Genomic DNA, 16,897 nt, shown 5'->3' with positions numbered 1-16,897 from the left:
CGCCCTAATACAAACATGAGTAAGAACCGGGTACCTGAGGGACGAGTATTCTCCAACGACCCTCTGCATCTCTCTACCTGGTTCTTTATCTGTCATACCATCATGACCCCCCACTGAACCTATGCCCTTTGAATCATATTACCCCTGCTTTCACCTGCCTCTTTCACAACTGTTTCTTCTGGAGATTGTGATAACTGGCTGCTTAATTTACAGCTACTTTCACCATAATTTTCATGTAATGTAGTATTTCAGAGAAATCACATGGTTTATTTTGCTAGTGGAGAGGAATCAACAACAAGACACTGGTATTGAGAGCGTCAAGCATTTTATTTCATTTTATGAATCATTTATTATTTGATTACTGCACAACTACAAAGTAAATCAGGGGAAGAGATTACTTGGTTCTGGAAGAAATGTGTAGTTCGGGTCTGTACTACATCTTCTATTTCCCTCTTTTGACTCCATCGGGCACCTCTCCCATTGCCCCACTGTGTCACCTCTCCCATTGCCCCACTGTGTCACCTCTCCCATTGCCCCACTGTGTCACCTCTCCCATTGCCCCACTGTGTCACCTCTCCCATTGCCCCACTGTGTCACCTCTCCCATTGCCCCACTGTGTCACCTCTCCCATTGCCCCACTGTGTCACCTCTCCCATTGCCCCACTGTGTCACCTCTCCCATTGCCCCACTGTGTCACCTCTCCCATTGCCCCACTGTGTCACCTCTCCCATTGCCCCACTGTCACCTCTCCCATTGCCCCACTGTCACCTCTCCCATTGCCCCCACTGTCACCTCTCCCATTGCCCCACTGTGTCACCTCTCCCATTGCCCCACTGTGTCACCTTTCCCATTGCCCCACTGTGTCACCTCTCCCATTGCCCCACTGTCACCTCTCCCATTGCCCCACTGTGTCACCTCTCCCATTGCCCCACTGTGTCACCTCTCCCATTGCCCCACTGTGTCACCTCTCCCATTGCCCCACTGTGTCACCTCTCCCATTGCCCCACTGTGTCACCTCTCCCATTGCCCCACTGTGTCACCTCTCCCATTGCCCCACTGTGTCACCTCTCCCGTTGCCCCACTGTGTCACCTCTCCCATTGCCCCACTGTGTCACCTCTCCCATTGCCCCACTGTGTCACCTCTCCCATTGCCCCACTGTGTCACCTCTCCCATTGCCCCACTGTGTCACCTCTCCCATTGCCCCACTGTGTCACCTCTCCCATTGCCCCACTGTGTCACCTCTCCCATTGCCCCACTGTCACCAATCCCATTGCCCCACTCTCTGTCACATATCCCATTTCCTCACTCCCTGTTGCCTCTCCCATTGCCCCACTTCATGTTGCCTATCTCCTCCTCTGTTAGCGTCACCACATCCCTGACTCTCTCGATCACCGCTACCCACCCCCACCCCCTCCGTGATCTCTCTACCACTTTCTCTGCTCCTCTCCATTGCCTCTCGCTGTCCTTTACTCTGCTCACTTCTTTTCATCACCATCGCATTCCTATCTCCCCGTTGGTTCTGCCTCCATTCTGTCACCTCTCACCCTCTCGTTGTCTCTCTCCATCGTCTTTCCTCCTCACCAACACTTCCCTCTTTCCCTAATGTTTCTCCCATTCCCTGACGCATGTGGTTCCGACGTCTCTCTCTGTCTGACTCCTTTCCCTCTATTCCTGTTTAACACCCTCCTCTGTTGAGTCGCTTGCCCTTCTTTATTTCACCATCAACTTTTCCTCCTTCTGTTGTCACTCTTTCTGTCTCTGTCTTCTCGTCACCTTTCCCTTAGTTGTATTCCCTGATGGATACATTTACTTTGTTCTATCTCCCAGTTGTCAGATATCCTGATCAATACTCAATAGGGTGTGTTGATTTGTAGCTTCTGATGAGCCTACTCATTTGTCCCAGAGCACGAACCTAACTTCCCAACGAATCATCAGAGTTTGTACACATTAATCAAACCCAGCGCATCTATAATTGTTAATTTAAAAAATAGCTTATTTGGATTAAGCCATATATTCATTACAATGCAATGTCTACCAGCGATACATGCTTGAATATGCAGTAGCATCAACGGAATATAATAAGATCATTGAACATTTACACGTTACTTTTGAAAGGATAATGAGTCGAACAATAACTGCTGGAGTAACTCCGCAGGTCAAGCAGCATCTCAGTGGGACGTGGATAGACGATGTTTCATAATAGGAGGGAAAAAGGTTGATGAAGGAATGGGGCGGGACAAAGTCTATTGAGTGTCTCCCCCCACTTTCTCTCCATATTTCTCACCCCTACTACATTACTTTGAAGAAGGGAGCTATTGATGTTCGACATTTATCCTATTGCTTTTGGAAGACAAATGTTGACAAGGAATGAAGAAAAGGGAGAATATGGAATAAAAAATGAGTATTGGACAATACGTAAAAAATGCTTACAAACCAAATGGGGGCACAGAATATCACTGCTGACATGATTAAGGATTACACCAAAGCATTTAGGATGTAGCCAACAAATGGATAGGACCCATTGGGGACCAATCTCTTTCTGTAACCATGGGATGTGGATGGAATCTGAAATGGATAATTATCCTCTGAAGGGATTCCTCTTCACTTCCCACACTGACCTTTCCATCCTCAGCCACCTCCGTTGTCAGAGTGAAGCCAATCGCAAATTGGAGGAACAGCATCTCATATTTGACTTGGGCAGCTTCCAAATCAGTGGTATCAATTTTGATTTCTCGAACTTCAAGTAACCCCTGCATTCCCTCTCTCTCTCCACCCTTCCCCGACACATGTCGCACAAGGTTCTCGTTCTCTCCTGTTCCATTTATCGTCATTACTTTTTAAAATATCTTTAATTTACTGTTCTATATATCTCCATATCACTGTCTATATATCTCGTTTCCCTTTCCCCTGACTAGTCTGAAGAAGGGTCTGGACCAGCAACATTACCCATTCCCCACTCCAGAGATGCCGCCTGTCCCACTGAGCTACTCCAGCATTTTGTGTCTTTCTTCGGTTTAAAGCAACATCTGCAATTCCTTCCTACACCTCTGTTTCATCGATGCTTGTATCCCTTGTCCCGGAGGTAGAACAAGACATCTGTAATGGAATATCCATGGAACCGGAAGCTCACGTCAAGGTGAAGTAGGACTAAAAGCTCAAGAACAGGTCTGGTGCAGTCCGGGATAGCCACCACGCGGGAGAAGGCCATTCAGTCCATTGTGTCTGTGGAAGGGTAGTCCACTGGTCCAACTAATGTTTTCCTTTAACCAGTTGGCCTGGCCCCCTATAAACACCACAATGTAATCTGTACTGAATCACATTCAAATGACGGCGATATTGAGTAGATGCCACCCACTCTATATTGATGTCTGGTGCCTTAGGGTCCCACTTGCAGATGGTTTCAGTGCTGATGGGGGCATATGGTTGGCTTTTCCCTGAGGCTGGTTCTCCATGGTGAAGGTCGATCGTCCATCTGGTGATGGTGCCGAGGACATGGAAGATGCTGACCCCTGAGTGGTGAGCACACGGAGAGTGAAGGAGGGAGCTCGCTGATGTCTTGCTCCATATTAATGGTCCTTCTCATGCTGTTGGTGAGCCCCAAATCTCAACCTGCCCGGGAATATGTGTCAGTGAGTTGGAGAAGTTCCTCTGAGTGTTTACCGTCACAATGGCGACTCCAGGCGAGGTCTGACCGCACTTTATCTCTTGGCTTGAGGCTGGACGGGGCTGGTCAGATTCCCAGCGGATCATGTGTGGGAATACTTTACCTCCCAACAGCTCATGGGATAGACTCCGACTATGACTAATGAGGGGGATAGAGCTGGGAGAATGTTTCTCCTCCTATGTCCCTGGAGGGGGATATGTGCCGTCAGACCGCACGGAGAGAGTGGGTGATTAAGGAGGGGGTAAGGGGTGGAGGTCGTGGCATCGTGTGTACTGAGGATACATGCTCTCTGATCCAGCTGAGTCTGCCGAGTGGTGGGGGGGGGGGGGGGGGGGGGGGGGGGGGGGGGGGGGGGGTGGTAGATGTGAATAGATATTTGGTGCGGTCCAGAAGCAACGGCGTGGGACTGGGATGACAAGCAAGGGCATGTGACCCTCAAGTGGTGATTGACGCAGAGCGAGGGGAGTGGCACCCAGCTGGGTGAGGTTGGGGTGCTATTGAGGAAGGAAGCTGTGCTGTGTAAGGATGTGGGCAGGTGGGGGAGGAGAAAGAGTGGGTCTGAGAACGGGGTTGATCCGTTGGATAAGTGAAACGGCTGTTTCCCAACTAACGAACGGCTGAAATGTTTGTCAGCTACTTATAGAGTGAACCAGTTCAACACATTAGAAAAGATTTGTTTAGTTGCAGCACTTGTCATTCGTACTGAATCTTCCTTCGGCTGCTCTGGTAACAACTTCTCATTTTTCGCTACTTTTTCCTGTAACTCAGCCATATTCTTTACAGTCGTCAATGCCTCAATTCGACCCATATAGCCAGGATTCGCACCATTTTTCTCATCCAGAATCATGAGGTCAATGTAGGCTGGGGTGGATAATGGGTTTGGTCTCAGAGCTATTTCATTAAGTCGTTTATGGCTCCTGGGTAATTGTTGAATCAGCTCCAGCACTTTGCCTCCAACCTCATCAAACTCCCGCACAAGTGACTGCTTGACTTTCTGTTGGTTCATCTTCACACCATGGGCCTTCTCATACCTTTCTTTCAGCTCATTGTATGTCTTTGTTTCCTTTTTTGTTTTGCAGATAACCCTGCTAAATTGTGTTTTGTGATCGGCCCAGCCACATTTCAGTGGACAGACTGTGCAGTTTCCCGATGAGTCCATCGATGTGCACCAATTCCCAAGTGACTGGACAGCAACTAAACAAGGAGCGTCGCAGGTGAAGTCACATTGCTCACAGTTGTTGGAAAGGTAAGGAATCCATTTCCTTTCTTTAACAACAACATTAACTTCATACTCAAAATCTTTATTTGCATCCAGATTGACCTGGTTTTGATCCAAAACCTGTTGCGTCTTCCTGAGTTCGTCCAGTTTGGTCAGTCCTGCTTTGACCTGAATCTGCAATCCCTCCACAATAGCCTCCAACTGCTTACGTTCCTTCAGAACCTCCCTGGTCAAACGCAAGCTTTTTGCTTCCATCGTGTTCAGAGCTGTGAAGAATTTCTTCATATTGTTTGCTCCCATATTCCAATTCATTGCAGCAAAGTTATTATTATCATCTTCCTCTTTCCTGCTGTCACCGGATGTCCCCAAATTGCCCGTGTTTTCAGATATTGGACGCTGTGCAAAAATGGCTGAATTGTTAAACTTGAAGTACATTGGCATACCTGACTCGTCTTTGGGACACGGTACCTCAGCTACATTCAAGGCATCCAGAATGGGGGGGCGCTCTCCATCTGCGAATGTCACAAAGATCCTAATGTTCTCTGCAATATCCTTGCCAAAGATAGAAAGAATCGAATCAAAGACATATTTCTGTGTCGGAGTCAGGCGAGCCAGGGCGGCCTGAACAACAAAACAGACAGCGTTGACCTGATCAACGCCCTGTGTGGAAGTGAAGAACTCGCGGATATCATCAGTGATCTGTTTATCCCGGAAGATGCCCCTGGTGTCCCCGAATCCTGGCGTGTCAATGATGGTCAGAGAGTAATCGATGTTAAATCCTTCCTGATGGTGGAGCTGGTAGGCAGTGATGGAGGATGTCTGACTCTCAGCCTGGGATTTACCTGTGTCTTCCTGTATTAACTTGTATCTGAAGTTGTCTCCCCATTCCACGCCCAAGATGTAGTTGATCATCCCATTGATGAGGGTCGTCTTTCCTGACCCAGTTGCTCCCAGAACCATAAAGGTTTTCATTTTGTGTGCTGTTGTGTGTTTTCCGAAGGAGAATTTAACAAACTGTCTGGAATCATTAACCACCTCCTTCTGCAGGTTTAGCTTGTAAACGGAAGGGTTTCCTCTGGATATTAATTGCGTTTCTCCTAGAAGATCCACGGCTATTCTGTTTGGGGCAATTTCTATTTCTATTAAAGCCTCCTCACTTTCGGCACTAGATCCCGCTTCTCCACAGTCAGCAGACACTCGGACTCTGTAGATGGTCTCGGGTTTCAATCCCACTATGCGATAGTGGCATTGTGTGTCGGATGACTTAACCTCTTCCCATAACTTACCCCCCATGTTTGTTTTAATTGATGGTTCTTCTCTATATTCAATTCTGTACCAAAATATTTCAACATCAGCTCCAATCTGATTTGGTTCATTCCAGTGCCGTATTGGGCTGGATGAACAATCCTGGAAGACTGGTTTACCAGGTGGACTTGCTGGCCGGGTGATGCCCCTGTAGCTCTCACTAGCCTTGCTGACCCCTACCTTGGTCACTGCTCTGTATCGGAAGTGATACTCCTGGTGTGGCTCTAACCCAGGTATTGTGAAGGAGTGGCATTGATCAGGTGTATCCAGAATTGTCCATTCCTCCTGCTGGCTACCTCGGTACTCTACCTTGTAGCCCACAATCTCACCGGTACCAAATGTTGGTGGCTGTAACTGCAGAGTAACACTGTCATGTGTTGTTCCACTAAGTGTAGGTATCTCGGGCTGTGACGGAGGAACAAAGCTCTCGTTCTCCAGAAACTCTCCCTCATACAGGTAAATGGATGCTCCCACGATGCTGTCATTCTGCACAGAACTAACAAGGAATTTTACTTTTTCATCTGCTTTATTGGCTGTGGCAAAATCTAGGAATGATTGGGATTGCTCCTTCATTTTCTGGGAGACAGACCGTGAGTTAAACCAGTGCTCGCTGTGTCCTGTTGCACAGGCTCCGTCAGCAGAAGGTGGTAGCTGCATTTTTGTAGCTGTGATAGATCGGAGGTAGGTGTTTGCCTCTGACAGGTAGAAGTCCTCCCGATGTAATGTTGTAAACGTGAAGCAGACAACATAATCTGTTGCTAGTTCCATCAATTTGTCATCCAACTCGCCCTTTGATTTCACAATAGGTACATCTTTAAATAAGCTGAGGTAGCGTCTCACTACCTTCATCTCTCGTTCCTCGTCATCCAGCCACGTGGTCAGTGACCGGTGTTTGAATGGTGACTTTTCCGTGTTATTTAGTATATTTGCTAGTAACCCTTCCTCCTCCCTGCCGCCCCGAATGGACGGCAAAACAGCCGCTACGTTTTCCTGGAAAACCTGTGTGTACTCCAGACACATCTCTCGGACTTGCTGTAACATTTGCCTGATCTCAGGAAACTGATCTGCGACACTGTCTTTCATCAGGTCATTGCACCTCCTGACGGCCTCACTGAGCTGTTCTAGGACACACTGGCAGCGATTGACCAGTCCCACGCTGATCCCTCTCACCAGCTGGGCAGCTTTTGAGTCGAGTTTATTGAGGGGATAGAGCCAGACTCTAATGGGCACTGAATGTTCTCCACCTGGACCCAGGAGGTTTGGAAGTTTTGCGTAGATATTGATGGCTTCTTTGAAGGTGGTGGGATTGTTGCTTAGTGAGAAATCGCCATAAAACGTGCAGCTAAATTTCTCGGCAAGTGACTTTTGTTCTTCTGTCATTTCTAGGGAGGCCTCGCCCTCAATCGCAATCTGAGGAAGAAGTTTAATCGTTGCCTCCATGTTACCCTGAATATCCTGCATCTTCTCTGTTGATGAAGCCATTTGGTCAAACACAAAGAAGGCCTGGGCCCCATACAGCACTGCTGTAATGACATGGGTGGCTGAGCCCTCATCAAACACACTCGGGTAGGTAATATTCTGTCTCCCTAAGTGACTCATCGTCAGTTGGTCAAACCTGGTTGTTGCTTTGTACTGAAGGGTAACTCGTGCTTGTTGCTTTGATTCCTTGGTGTTGCTGAGATATTTTGCCGACCCTTTCACCTCCACTAACCCACCCAGGAAACTCGCCTTCAGTGATCCTGACACATTGAGACCAGCGGCTTTCTTCTCCATGGAGTCTGATGCAATGATGCGAAACTCAGTGCTGGGCTGGTCACGGCGATCAAGGTTGTTCTGCAACGTCTGCAAGTCCCACAATGTGACGCCTACAGAATGAAACAACAATCAAAGCTAAAAACGAGGGAAATTGTGTAATGCGTATTCACTTTTTTTCTCATTGGATAAATCCTCTGCATTAACCCTCACATTAACGTTTTGCCGCCATCTTATCTGAGTTATTCTCCTTGCCGTTGAAAAAGCTACTTATTTTAACTACTAAACCAGGTTCGCTTCTTAATAAACAGACACCACACAAACTGTTTGGTAGACCAGTTCAAAACTTTACTTAACATCGGCCGATGGAAGGGAGCGAGAATTCCAGTCAAGTGCCAACACAGACACTTGACTGTGCTCAGCCACCTTCTCTGAACAACAGAATTACATTGCCTTAAATAGGGTTTTTTTGTCCCCTTAACACCTTCCACAGACATTAATCATGTCAGAGGTACAGGAAAAGGTTTCCACAGATTGCATCACATCAAAGGCCTTTTGTTTACATGGTACAAGATATACTAAAAACATTGACCATTTGCTTTATCATTTTATTTCCACTTCCCTGGTTTTTCTTTGTCACTTGGTCCTTCATAAACATAGGTTTATTGCCTCTTGCTTCAAAGATGTGACCACCTATGTCTCTCTTCCTCTATCACCTCCTCCCCCCATAAACATTGGTCATTTGGTTTATGGCATCTTACTTTCAAAGATATCTCTCTAGCTCCTTCACTTGGGAGACAATGTTATAGTATTTATTATCTCACACACACCGCAACCTGAGGCAAGCCTAATTTGACACTAAATATAAGCTATAAGCTAGCCCAGAAGCCAATTTAATATCTTCTTATATTTTTAACTAAAACTCGACTTCATCACCGTTTCCATCCTGCTCAAACTTCCTCTGCGACTAAATTGTTTCCCCTCTATCCCAGATGTGACGAGCATTCTCTGATCTGGAGCAAATTCCAGATTCTCTCTTGTAAGATGCTGCCTGATTCACTGCGACTGACACCTCGTGTGTGATCTCCGTCTGGGACGCCGCTGCCTCCTCCCTGATCTCCCAGTGTCATCACCGATACAACAAGTGGTCAGTAGAGCAACCTACTTTAATGCACACCATGTCATTCTTCTCACAATAAAATGGCTCTTTTTTCACTATCAGAACTGATTTTCCCAGCAATATACTTCTCATTGGCGAATTTCAGACATCTCCTATATGTTCTCACCCAATGGTGTTTGCCTAGTTACCACCAACCCCCCCCCCCCCCCCCCCCCCCCCCCCCCCCCCCCCCCCCCCCCCCCTCCCCCCACCCCCCCCCCCCCCCCCCGCTCCACCCGCTCTTCTTCAACCGAACATTATTTGGGATTGTCATTAACCTTGTCTCCCAGTAATACTTCATATCGCCTTCCCCACTTTGCTTTCCAAATTACGTTTTCAAGTTCACCTCTCACTACCTTTTGGACGCTCTGGAGGGAAATTCCCCGTCACTCCTGTCGAAGGTGTCAAATACTATTACATGCTTTCCTATTTTCAACCTTCGCTATTCCTTGATATCCAGCGTATTTTGGAATTGCTGTATCTACATTCCCCGTCATGGGAACAGTTTGACCCTGAATGAATCCCACTGGGACTATAGTGCTAACCAGCCCAATGCCTCCCTACAGCTCAGGCCCTCGTGTCGTGGCAACGTCTGTGTCAATCTTCGCTGCCCATTTTCCAACTTCATGGTACAATTCCTGTGGCACAGTAACCAACATTGAACACAGTATTCCAAATGTGGCCTCGTCAATATCTTGTATAACTGTAACACGATGCCCCAACATCTATAATCCTTACACTGACTGATGCAAGCCAATGTACCAAAAGCCTTTCAGGTATCCATGTACCTGTACTCCTTGAGTCCTGCGTACTATAACACTCCCAAAGGCCTATCATTCACTGTGAAACATAATAACATAGAAATATAGACACTTAGAACATAGGTGCAGGAGTAGTCCATTCAGCCCTTCGAGCATGCACCGCCATTCAATATGATCATGGCTGATCATCCAACTCAGTATCCCGTATCTGCCTTCTCTCCATACCCCCTGATCCCTTTAGCCGCAAGGGCCACATCTAACTCCCTCTTAAATATAGGATTACGTTCCAGCCTTGCAATGCAGCAACTTGTAATAATGTTGAAATGTTCCTTACTGCAGATCAGGGACTTAATTCAACAATCTTCTTTATACTACCGCAAGAATGTACTGAATCTAACAGTTGTAGTTACTATAGTCAAATAGGTAACCTAAACGTATGACACCACATTAAACATCACTGATTCGTCTGGCGACATTCCAGTACCTGGGATCAGAGTGTCTGAGCGGCAGTCGTACAGCATTCCCAGCTGGAAAGGCCGGCCCAGAGTGGCCAGTTGCAAGGTTCCACTCATCACTGCACTAGGATTGGAGACACAGGAACGCCAGTGACCTGAAACAGAGAGTGGAATGAAATATATGATGCAATATCAGAGAGAGCCCAGAATCAGTGAAACTCCGGTAATTGAGAACCGACACCCCTTTTTGTTAAATAAATCCCCTCTGTCTCCAAATCTTTGGTGATACCGTATTCGGAATATTATGTGCGGTTCCGGTGGTCCCATTGCGGGAATGATATAACCATATAACATATAACAATTACAGCACGGAAACAGGCCATCTCGACCCTTCTAGTCCGTGCCGAACACATAATCTCCCCTAGTCCCATATACCTGCGCTCAGACCATAACCCTCCATACCTTTCCCGTCCATATAACTATCCAATTTTTTTTTAAATGATAAAAACGAACCTGCCTCCACCACCTTCACTGGATGCTCATTCCACACAGCCACCACTCCCTGAGTAAAGAAGTTATCCCTCATGTTACCCCTAAACTTCTGTCCCTTAATTCTCAAATGTCCCCTTGTTTGAATCTTCCCTACTCTCAGTGGGAAAAGCTTATCCACGTCAACTCTGTCTATCCCTCTCATCATTTTAAAGACCTCTATCAAGTCCCCCCTTAACCTTCTGCGCTCCAAAGAATAAAGCCCTAACTTGTTCAACCTTTCTCTGTAACTTAGTTGCTGAAACCCAGGCAACATTCTAGTAAATCTCCTCTGTACTCTCTCTATTTTGTTGACATCCTTCATATAATTAGGCGACAAAAATTGTACACCATACTCCAAAATTGGCCTCACCAATGCCTTGTACAATTTAAACATTACATCCCAACTTCTATACTCAATGCTCTGATTTATAAAGGCCAGCACACCAAAAGCTTTCTTTACCACCCTATCTACACAATATTCCACTTTCAGGGAACAGTGCACAGTTATTCTGTCGCCTTTTTTGTCGCCTAATTATATGAAGGATGTCAACAAAATAGATAGAGGACCACCTGGACAGTAATAACAGCAGGCAGGTGTGGCAGGGGATCCAGTATCTCACCAACTATAAGACCAACCTTGGAGCTGTTGAAGGTGACGCCTCGCTGGCAGAGGAGCTGAACCACTTCTTTGCTCGCTTTGAAGTGGAGCCACCCGAGACAGCCACATCACAGCACATGGTCCACAGCAGCCTACCCCTCAAGATAGAGGAGCATGAGGTGAGGCGCACTCTGCGGGCCATCAATCCAAGGAAGGCCACTGGTCCGGACGGCGTATCTGGACGCGTGTTGAAGGACTGCGCAGACCAGCTGGCTGGAGTCCTTACAAGGATTTTTAACCAGTCTCTGGCCCAGTCCACTGTCCCACCCTGTCTGAAGTCCTCCACCATAGTCCCCTTGCCCAAAAAAACCAACATCTCCAGCCTCAACGACTACCGGCCAGTCGCACTCACACCAGTGGTGATGAAGTGTTTTGAAAAACTGGTCCGGGGTCATATCACATCACTTCTGCCCCGAAGCTTTGACCCCCACCAGTTTGCGTACAGAGCGAATAGATCCACAGAGGACGCTGTAGCCACAGCTCTCCATGCTGCACTGTCTCACCTGGAGCAGCGGGGGAGCTACGTGCGGATGCTCTTTGTGGACTACAGCTCTGCTTTTAATACTATCCTTCCCCACAAACTGGTGGACAAACTGGGGGACTTGGGACTTCCACACTCCACCTGTACGTGGATAAATAGCTTCCTGTCGGGTCGAAGCCAGAGAGTCAGAGTGGGCCATCACACATCCACGGCCCTCAGCCTCAGTACCGGCTCTCCACAGGGCTGCGTACTGAGCCCCCTGCTATACACCATCTACACACATGACTGCACCCCCGCCCACCACAGCAACACCATTGTCAAATTTGCGGATGACACTACAGTGGTGGGACTCATCTCCGGGGGGGACGAGTACGCCTACCGGGATGAGGTGGAGCAGCTGACAGTGTGGTGCGAAGAAAATAACCTGCTCCTCAACACCTCAAAGACGAAGGAGGTAATAATAGACTTCAGGAAAAACAAAACGGACATGGTACCACTGACCATCAGAGGGGACTGTGTAGAGAGGGTGGCGGATTTCCGCTTCCTGGGAATCCACATTGAGGAGGACCTGACGTGGAGCGTGAACACCACTGCGCTGCTGAAAAAGGTCCAGCAGAGACTGCACTTCCTGAGGGTGCTCAGGAAGAACAACATCACTCAGAGGCTGCTGCTGTCCTTTTATCGGTGCTCCATTGAGAGCATACTAACATACTGTGTATGCGTGTGGTACACCAGCTGCACAGCGGCTCAGAGGAAAGCGCTCCAGAGGGCCATTGACAACGCCCAGAGGATTGTCGGCTGCCCTCTCCTTACCTTGGAGGACCTACACAGTTCCCGCTGCACCAAAAAAACCCAGAATATAATAAAGGACATCTCCCACCCCGGATACTCCCTGTTTGAACTGTTGCCGTCAGGCAGACGGTACAGATCCACAAGGACAAGGACAAATAGACTAAAAACAGTTTTTACCCCACTGCTATAAAAGCACTAAATGTAGCCGCCAAGGAACGCAGGGGCGATACAGACTAAGGGACTGTGGTAACGGTGAAATCGACAGAAGGATGGAGGGTTGGGTGTGTATGCGTGCTTTGTCTGTGATATTTATTTATTTGCTTATCTTTATTATTTTACCGTGGATGTTTCGTTAGCTTTAGAAATGTTTGAATGCTGCACTGACTGGCTGACATTTTAAATTTCGTTGTACATGGCCCATGTTACAATGACAATAAACTATTCTATTCTATTCTATTCTATTCCCATATCCCTATGTTCACCTGCATTCTTCAATTCCCGATGTGAAGGCTTTAGAGGATACAAAGTAGGTTTCCAGAATGATGCGTAGAGCTGGAGTTATTAGGTACAGGGAGAGGTGGAACGGAGTAGGATTGTTTTCTTTGGAACGCCGGATGTTCCGGGGAGACCGGGTATAATTTAGCACCACGTTTGTTTACACGTATGGTGTACAATTCGGAAGAGTGTAAAATGATGTAAATAAAGGTAAAACACTCGTCCACCAATGTCTGCAAGATTCAATCTCTTGTAACTCGACACCACCGCAGCTCTGGGCTCCCAGATACCTCAATGGGCTCAAGTACCTCAATGCCGGCACACCCAGCAACGTGTTCTGAAACAGAAAGCTTCAATCAGAAGCGATAAGAGCAGATACCAAGGCAGGGTTGTGTTCTATCCGGAAACGTATTTCGATGAGAAAAACAACATAAAACCAACGGAAACATGTTGCAACATGTATCCTCAGATAGCCCAGCCCTGCTGTTCACAGCTGTAAAAAGCAAACGCCTGCAGTCCCCGTTTCATCTGGTTGTGTGGAAATATGTTCAGCCAGTTATATTGCCAAACTCTGATCATGTTGTCACAACGCGGAGTTACTGCGCACTGAGTGGAAGGAACATGGTCAGTGCTGTGATGGCGACCAATCCCTGCATTCAGCAGTCAAATTCCAACATGCACAGAGCTGGATACACACACGCATGACATAGATAGCCCCGTAAATGCGCAGAGCACAAAGTGCTAAAGGAACAGGGAGCAGAACATGGACAGATGACGTACAGAGTTTCTCCAGGGATATTATTTACAAGAATCCCGCAGATTTCCTTTTTTGTGTTTCCTGGGAACACGCATCTGATTCACTCACCGGTCGAGGAAGCGTCCGTCTGTAGCTGTAGGGGGGTTGCAGCGTTGACGATGGGCCGAACTGTCTCCCTGGGAGCCCCCTCCTGCACTGTAAGCGCTGAAGTCAGACGCTGACCCTCACCGGACTGACACAAGCCCCGCGCCGGGAGCTCTGATGTGCCGCCGCCTTGAACAAATCCCAGAGTCGACTCCAATGCCAGCGGTGATATCTGTGGGGGAACGATATTCTGAACCTGTTCAAGTGCTGCCGCGGGTTCCTCTCCGGAAGCTGGACTGGAATGCAGAAGTTAGTTTCAGCCTTACTGGAGAAACTGAGGAAGTACTCACGTAGCATCAAGCCACAAAAATCGACAAACAAGCTCAAAGGAGAATTAGGCCATTCGGCTGATCGCCTTTTCCGACTTTCAATCATGACTGATCTATCTCTCCCCCCCCCTAACCCAATTCCCATGACATTCGTACTAATTAAGAATCTATCGATTTGTGTTTTTTAAATATACATGGACTTGGCGTCCACAATTTTCTATGGCAAATATTTCCACAGATTCACCACCCTCTGACTAAATAAATTCTCAGGCTATGATTCCGAGGTTATAACCTCACGTCCTAGAATCTCCCACCAGTGGAAACATCCTCCCCACATCAACTCTATCCAAGCCTTTCACTATGCTATACGCTTCAATGGACTCGACTGGACTTCATTTAGCATTCATTTTTCAGGTTCTTCCCTTTCACACGTATTTGTTCACTGCGAGTTGCTGGATTGTAATCATACAGTCTTTCCGCTGACTGGACGATGTTTCACTCTACCACGGTACACGTGACGATAAACTAAACTCAAGTTAACAGATCAGATTTAGGATTCTTTGAATAAAGTTTATCTTTGAAATAAAGAAAAACTGTCGCCTACCAATGTCTACTAATTGTTAAGAAGGAGTTTCTCCAGCTTTTTTGTGTAATGTCTTTATTTATTTATTTAAAAAAAAAAGTATTAGCAGTACAGTAAATTACATTCATACATCACATATATCTTATTACATTATGTTGTACCACTTCATTTTTTGAGCTTTAAAAAAGATAGAAATAAGAGAAGTAAGGAAAGGGGGTGATTATGGGGTAATAGGAGCAAATTAATATCATTAATATATTGACAAGGGGGGTAGTTAGCGCATGTGCGGGGGGAGGAGGTCATTAGTGTATGGGAGTGGTTAATGTTTATGTCGCCCCCCCCCCCCCCCCCCCCCACCCACGCACGTTGGGGGAAACAAACCCAACGGGTCTGCACTTGGTCTAGTTCTCCTTAATTCTACCACAACCAAAGAAGAAGCTGCTAAACTATTGCCAACCTCTCAGATGCTCAGAAGCTGTACCTCATACAGAATCACTTTAAACTGGGTCCACATACAAATATTGTGCCTTCTATAAGAATGGATGCTGGCGAAGATTTAACCCTGACTGGTTACGAGCATACCCCTGTCATGTATATAGTGGTCATGTGGATGGCGTCTTTCGCCTACATAGAAACATAGAAAATAGGTGCAGGAGTCGGACATTCGGCCCTTCGAGCCTGCACCGCCATTCATTTTGATCATGGCTGATCACCCAACTCAGTATCCCGTACCTGCCTTCTCTCCATAGCCCCTGATCCCTTTAGCCACAAGGGCCACATCTAACTTCCTCTTAAATATAGCCAATGAACTGGCCTCAACTACCCTCTGTGGCAGAGAATTCCAGAGATTCACCACTCTCTGTGTGTGAAAAATGTTTTTCTCATCTCGGTCCTAAAGGATTTCCCCTCCATCCTTAAACAGTGTGACCACTTGCTCTGGACTTGCCCAACATCGGGAACAATCTTCCTGCATCTAGCCTTTCCAACCCCTTAAGAATTGTGTACGTTTCTATAAGATCCCCCCTCAATCTCCTAAATTCTAGTGAGTACAAGACGAGTCATCCAGTTTTTTTCATATGAAAATCCTGACATCCCAGGAATCAGTCTGGTGAACCTTCTCTGCACTCCCACTATGGCCATAATGTCCTTCCTCAGATTTGGAGACCCAAACTGTACGCAATACTCCAGGTGTGGTCTCACCAACACCCTGGAGAACTACAGTAGAACCTCCCTGCTCTTATACTCAAATCCTTTTGCTATGAATGCTAACATACCATTCGCTTTCTTCACTGCCTGCTGCACCTGCATGCCTACTGTAAATGACTGGTGTACCAAGACACCCTGGTCTCGTTGCATCTCCCCTTTTCCCAATCGGCCACCATTCAGATAATAGTCTGCTTTCCTGTTTTTGCCACCAAAGTGGATAACCTCACATTCATCCACATTATACTGCATCTGCCATGCAATTGCCCACTCACCCAGCCTATCCAAGTCACCTTGCAGCCTCCTAGCATCCTCCTCACAGCTAACACTGCCCCCCAACAACAGGAAATAATTTGTCGTCAAGTCAAGGTAAGTCAAGTCTATTTGTCACATACACACACACACAAGATGTGCAGTAAAATGAAAGTGGCAATGCCTGCGGATTGTGCAAAACAACGGAACAGGTGCTCCTGAATGTATATTGCCATTTACCACGACTACTACTAATGCAATGGCATTCGTTGGCCTTGCCCTGTAAACCAACTCTGGTTCCGCAAATCCTGTCATGCCATCCCCCTTTTTGAAAAGCTTCGTACGGGCCTGTATCTACCTGTACTCCTGTGCGCTCCCAAAGGACGTACCATTCACTGTGAAGTTCCTGCCTTGGA

The 16,897-nt window shown here is 47.1% G+C and overlaps 1 protein-coding gene across 1 annotated transcript; it reads right to left on the bottom strand.

Annotated features, from left to right (window-relative positions):
• Positions 1-308: 308 nt before the first annotated feature.
• Positions 309-15,142, bottom strand: LOC129694829 (uncharacterized). The gene is made up of 3 exons (XM_055631590.1): positions 14,139-15,142; positions 10,346-10,471; positions 309-8,054 (listed from the first exon to the last, which is right to left on the bottom strand). The coding sequence occupies exons 2-3, from the start codon at positions 10,431-10,433 to the stop codon at positions 4,303-4,305; spliced, it is 3,840 nt and encodes a 1,279-aa protein (XP_055487565.1). The 5' UTR covers positions 10,434-10,471; positions 14,139-15,142; the 3' UTR covers positions 309-4,302.
• Positions 15,143-16,897: the final 1,755 nt, after the last annotated feature.

This window comes from Leucoraja erinacea, unplaced genomic scaffold, assembly GCF_028641065.1.
Source record: "Leucoraja erinacea ecotype New England unplaced genomic scaffold, Leri_hhj_1 Leri_815S, whole genome shotgun sequence".
Lineage (NCBI taxonomy): Eukaryota > Metazoa > Chordata > Chondrichthyes > Rajiformes > Rajidae > Leucoraja > Leucoraja erinaceus.
This window is presented reverse-complemented; position numbering and strand designations above follow the sequence as displayed.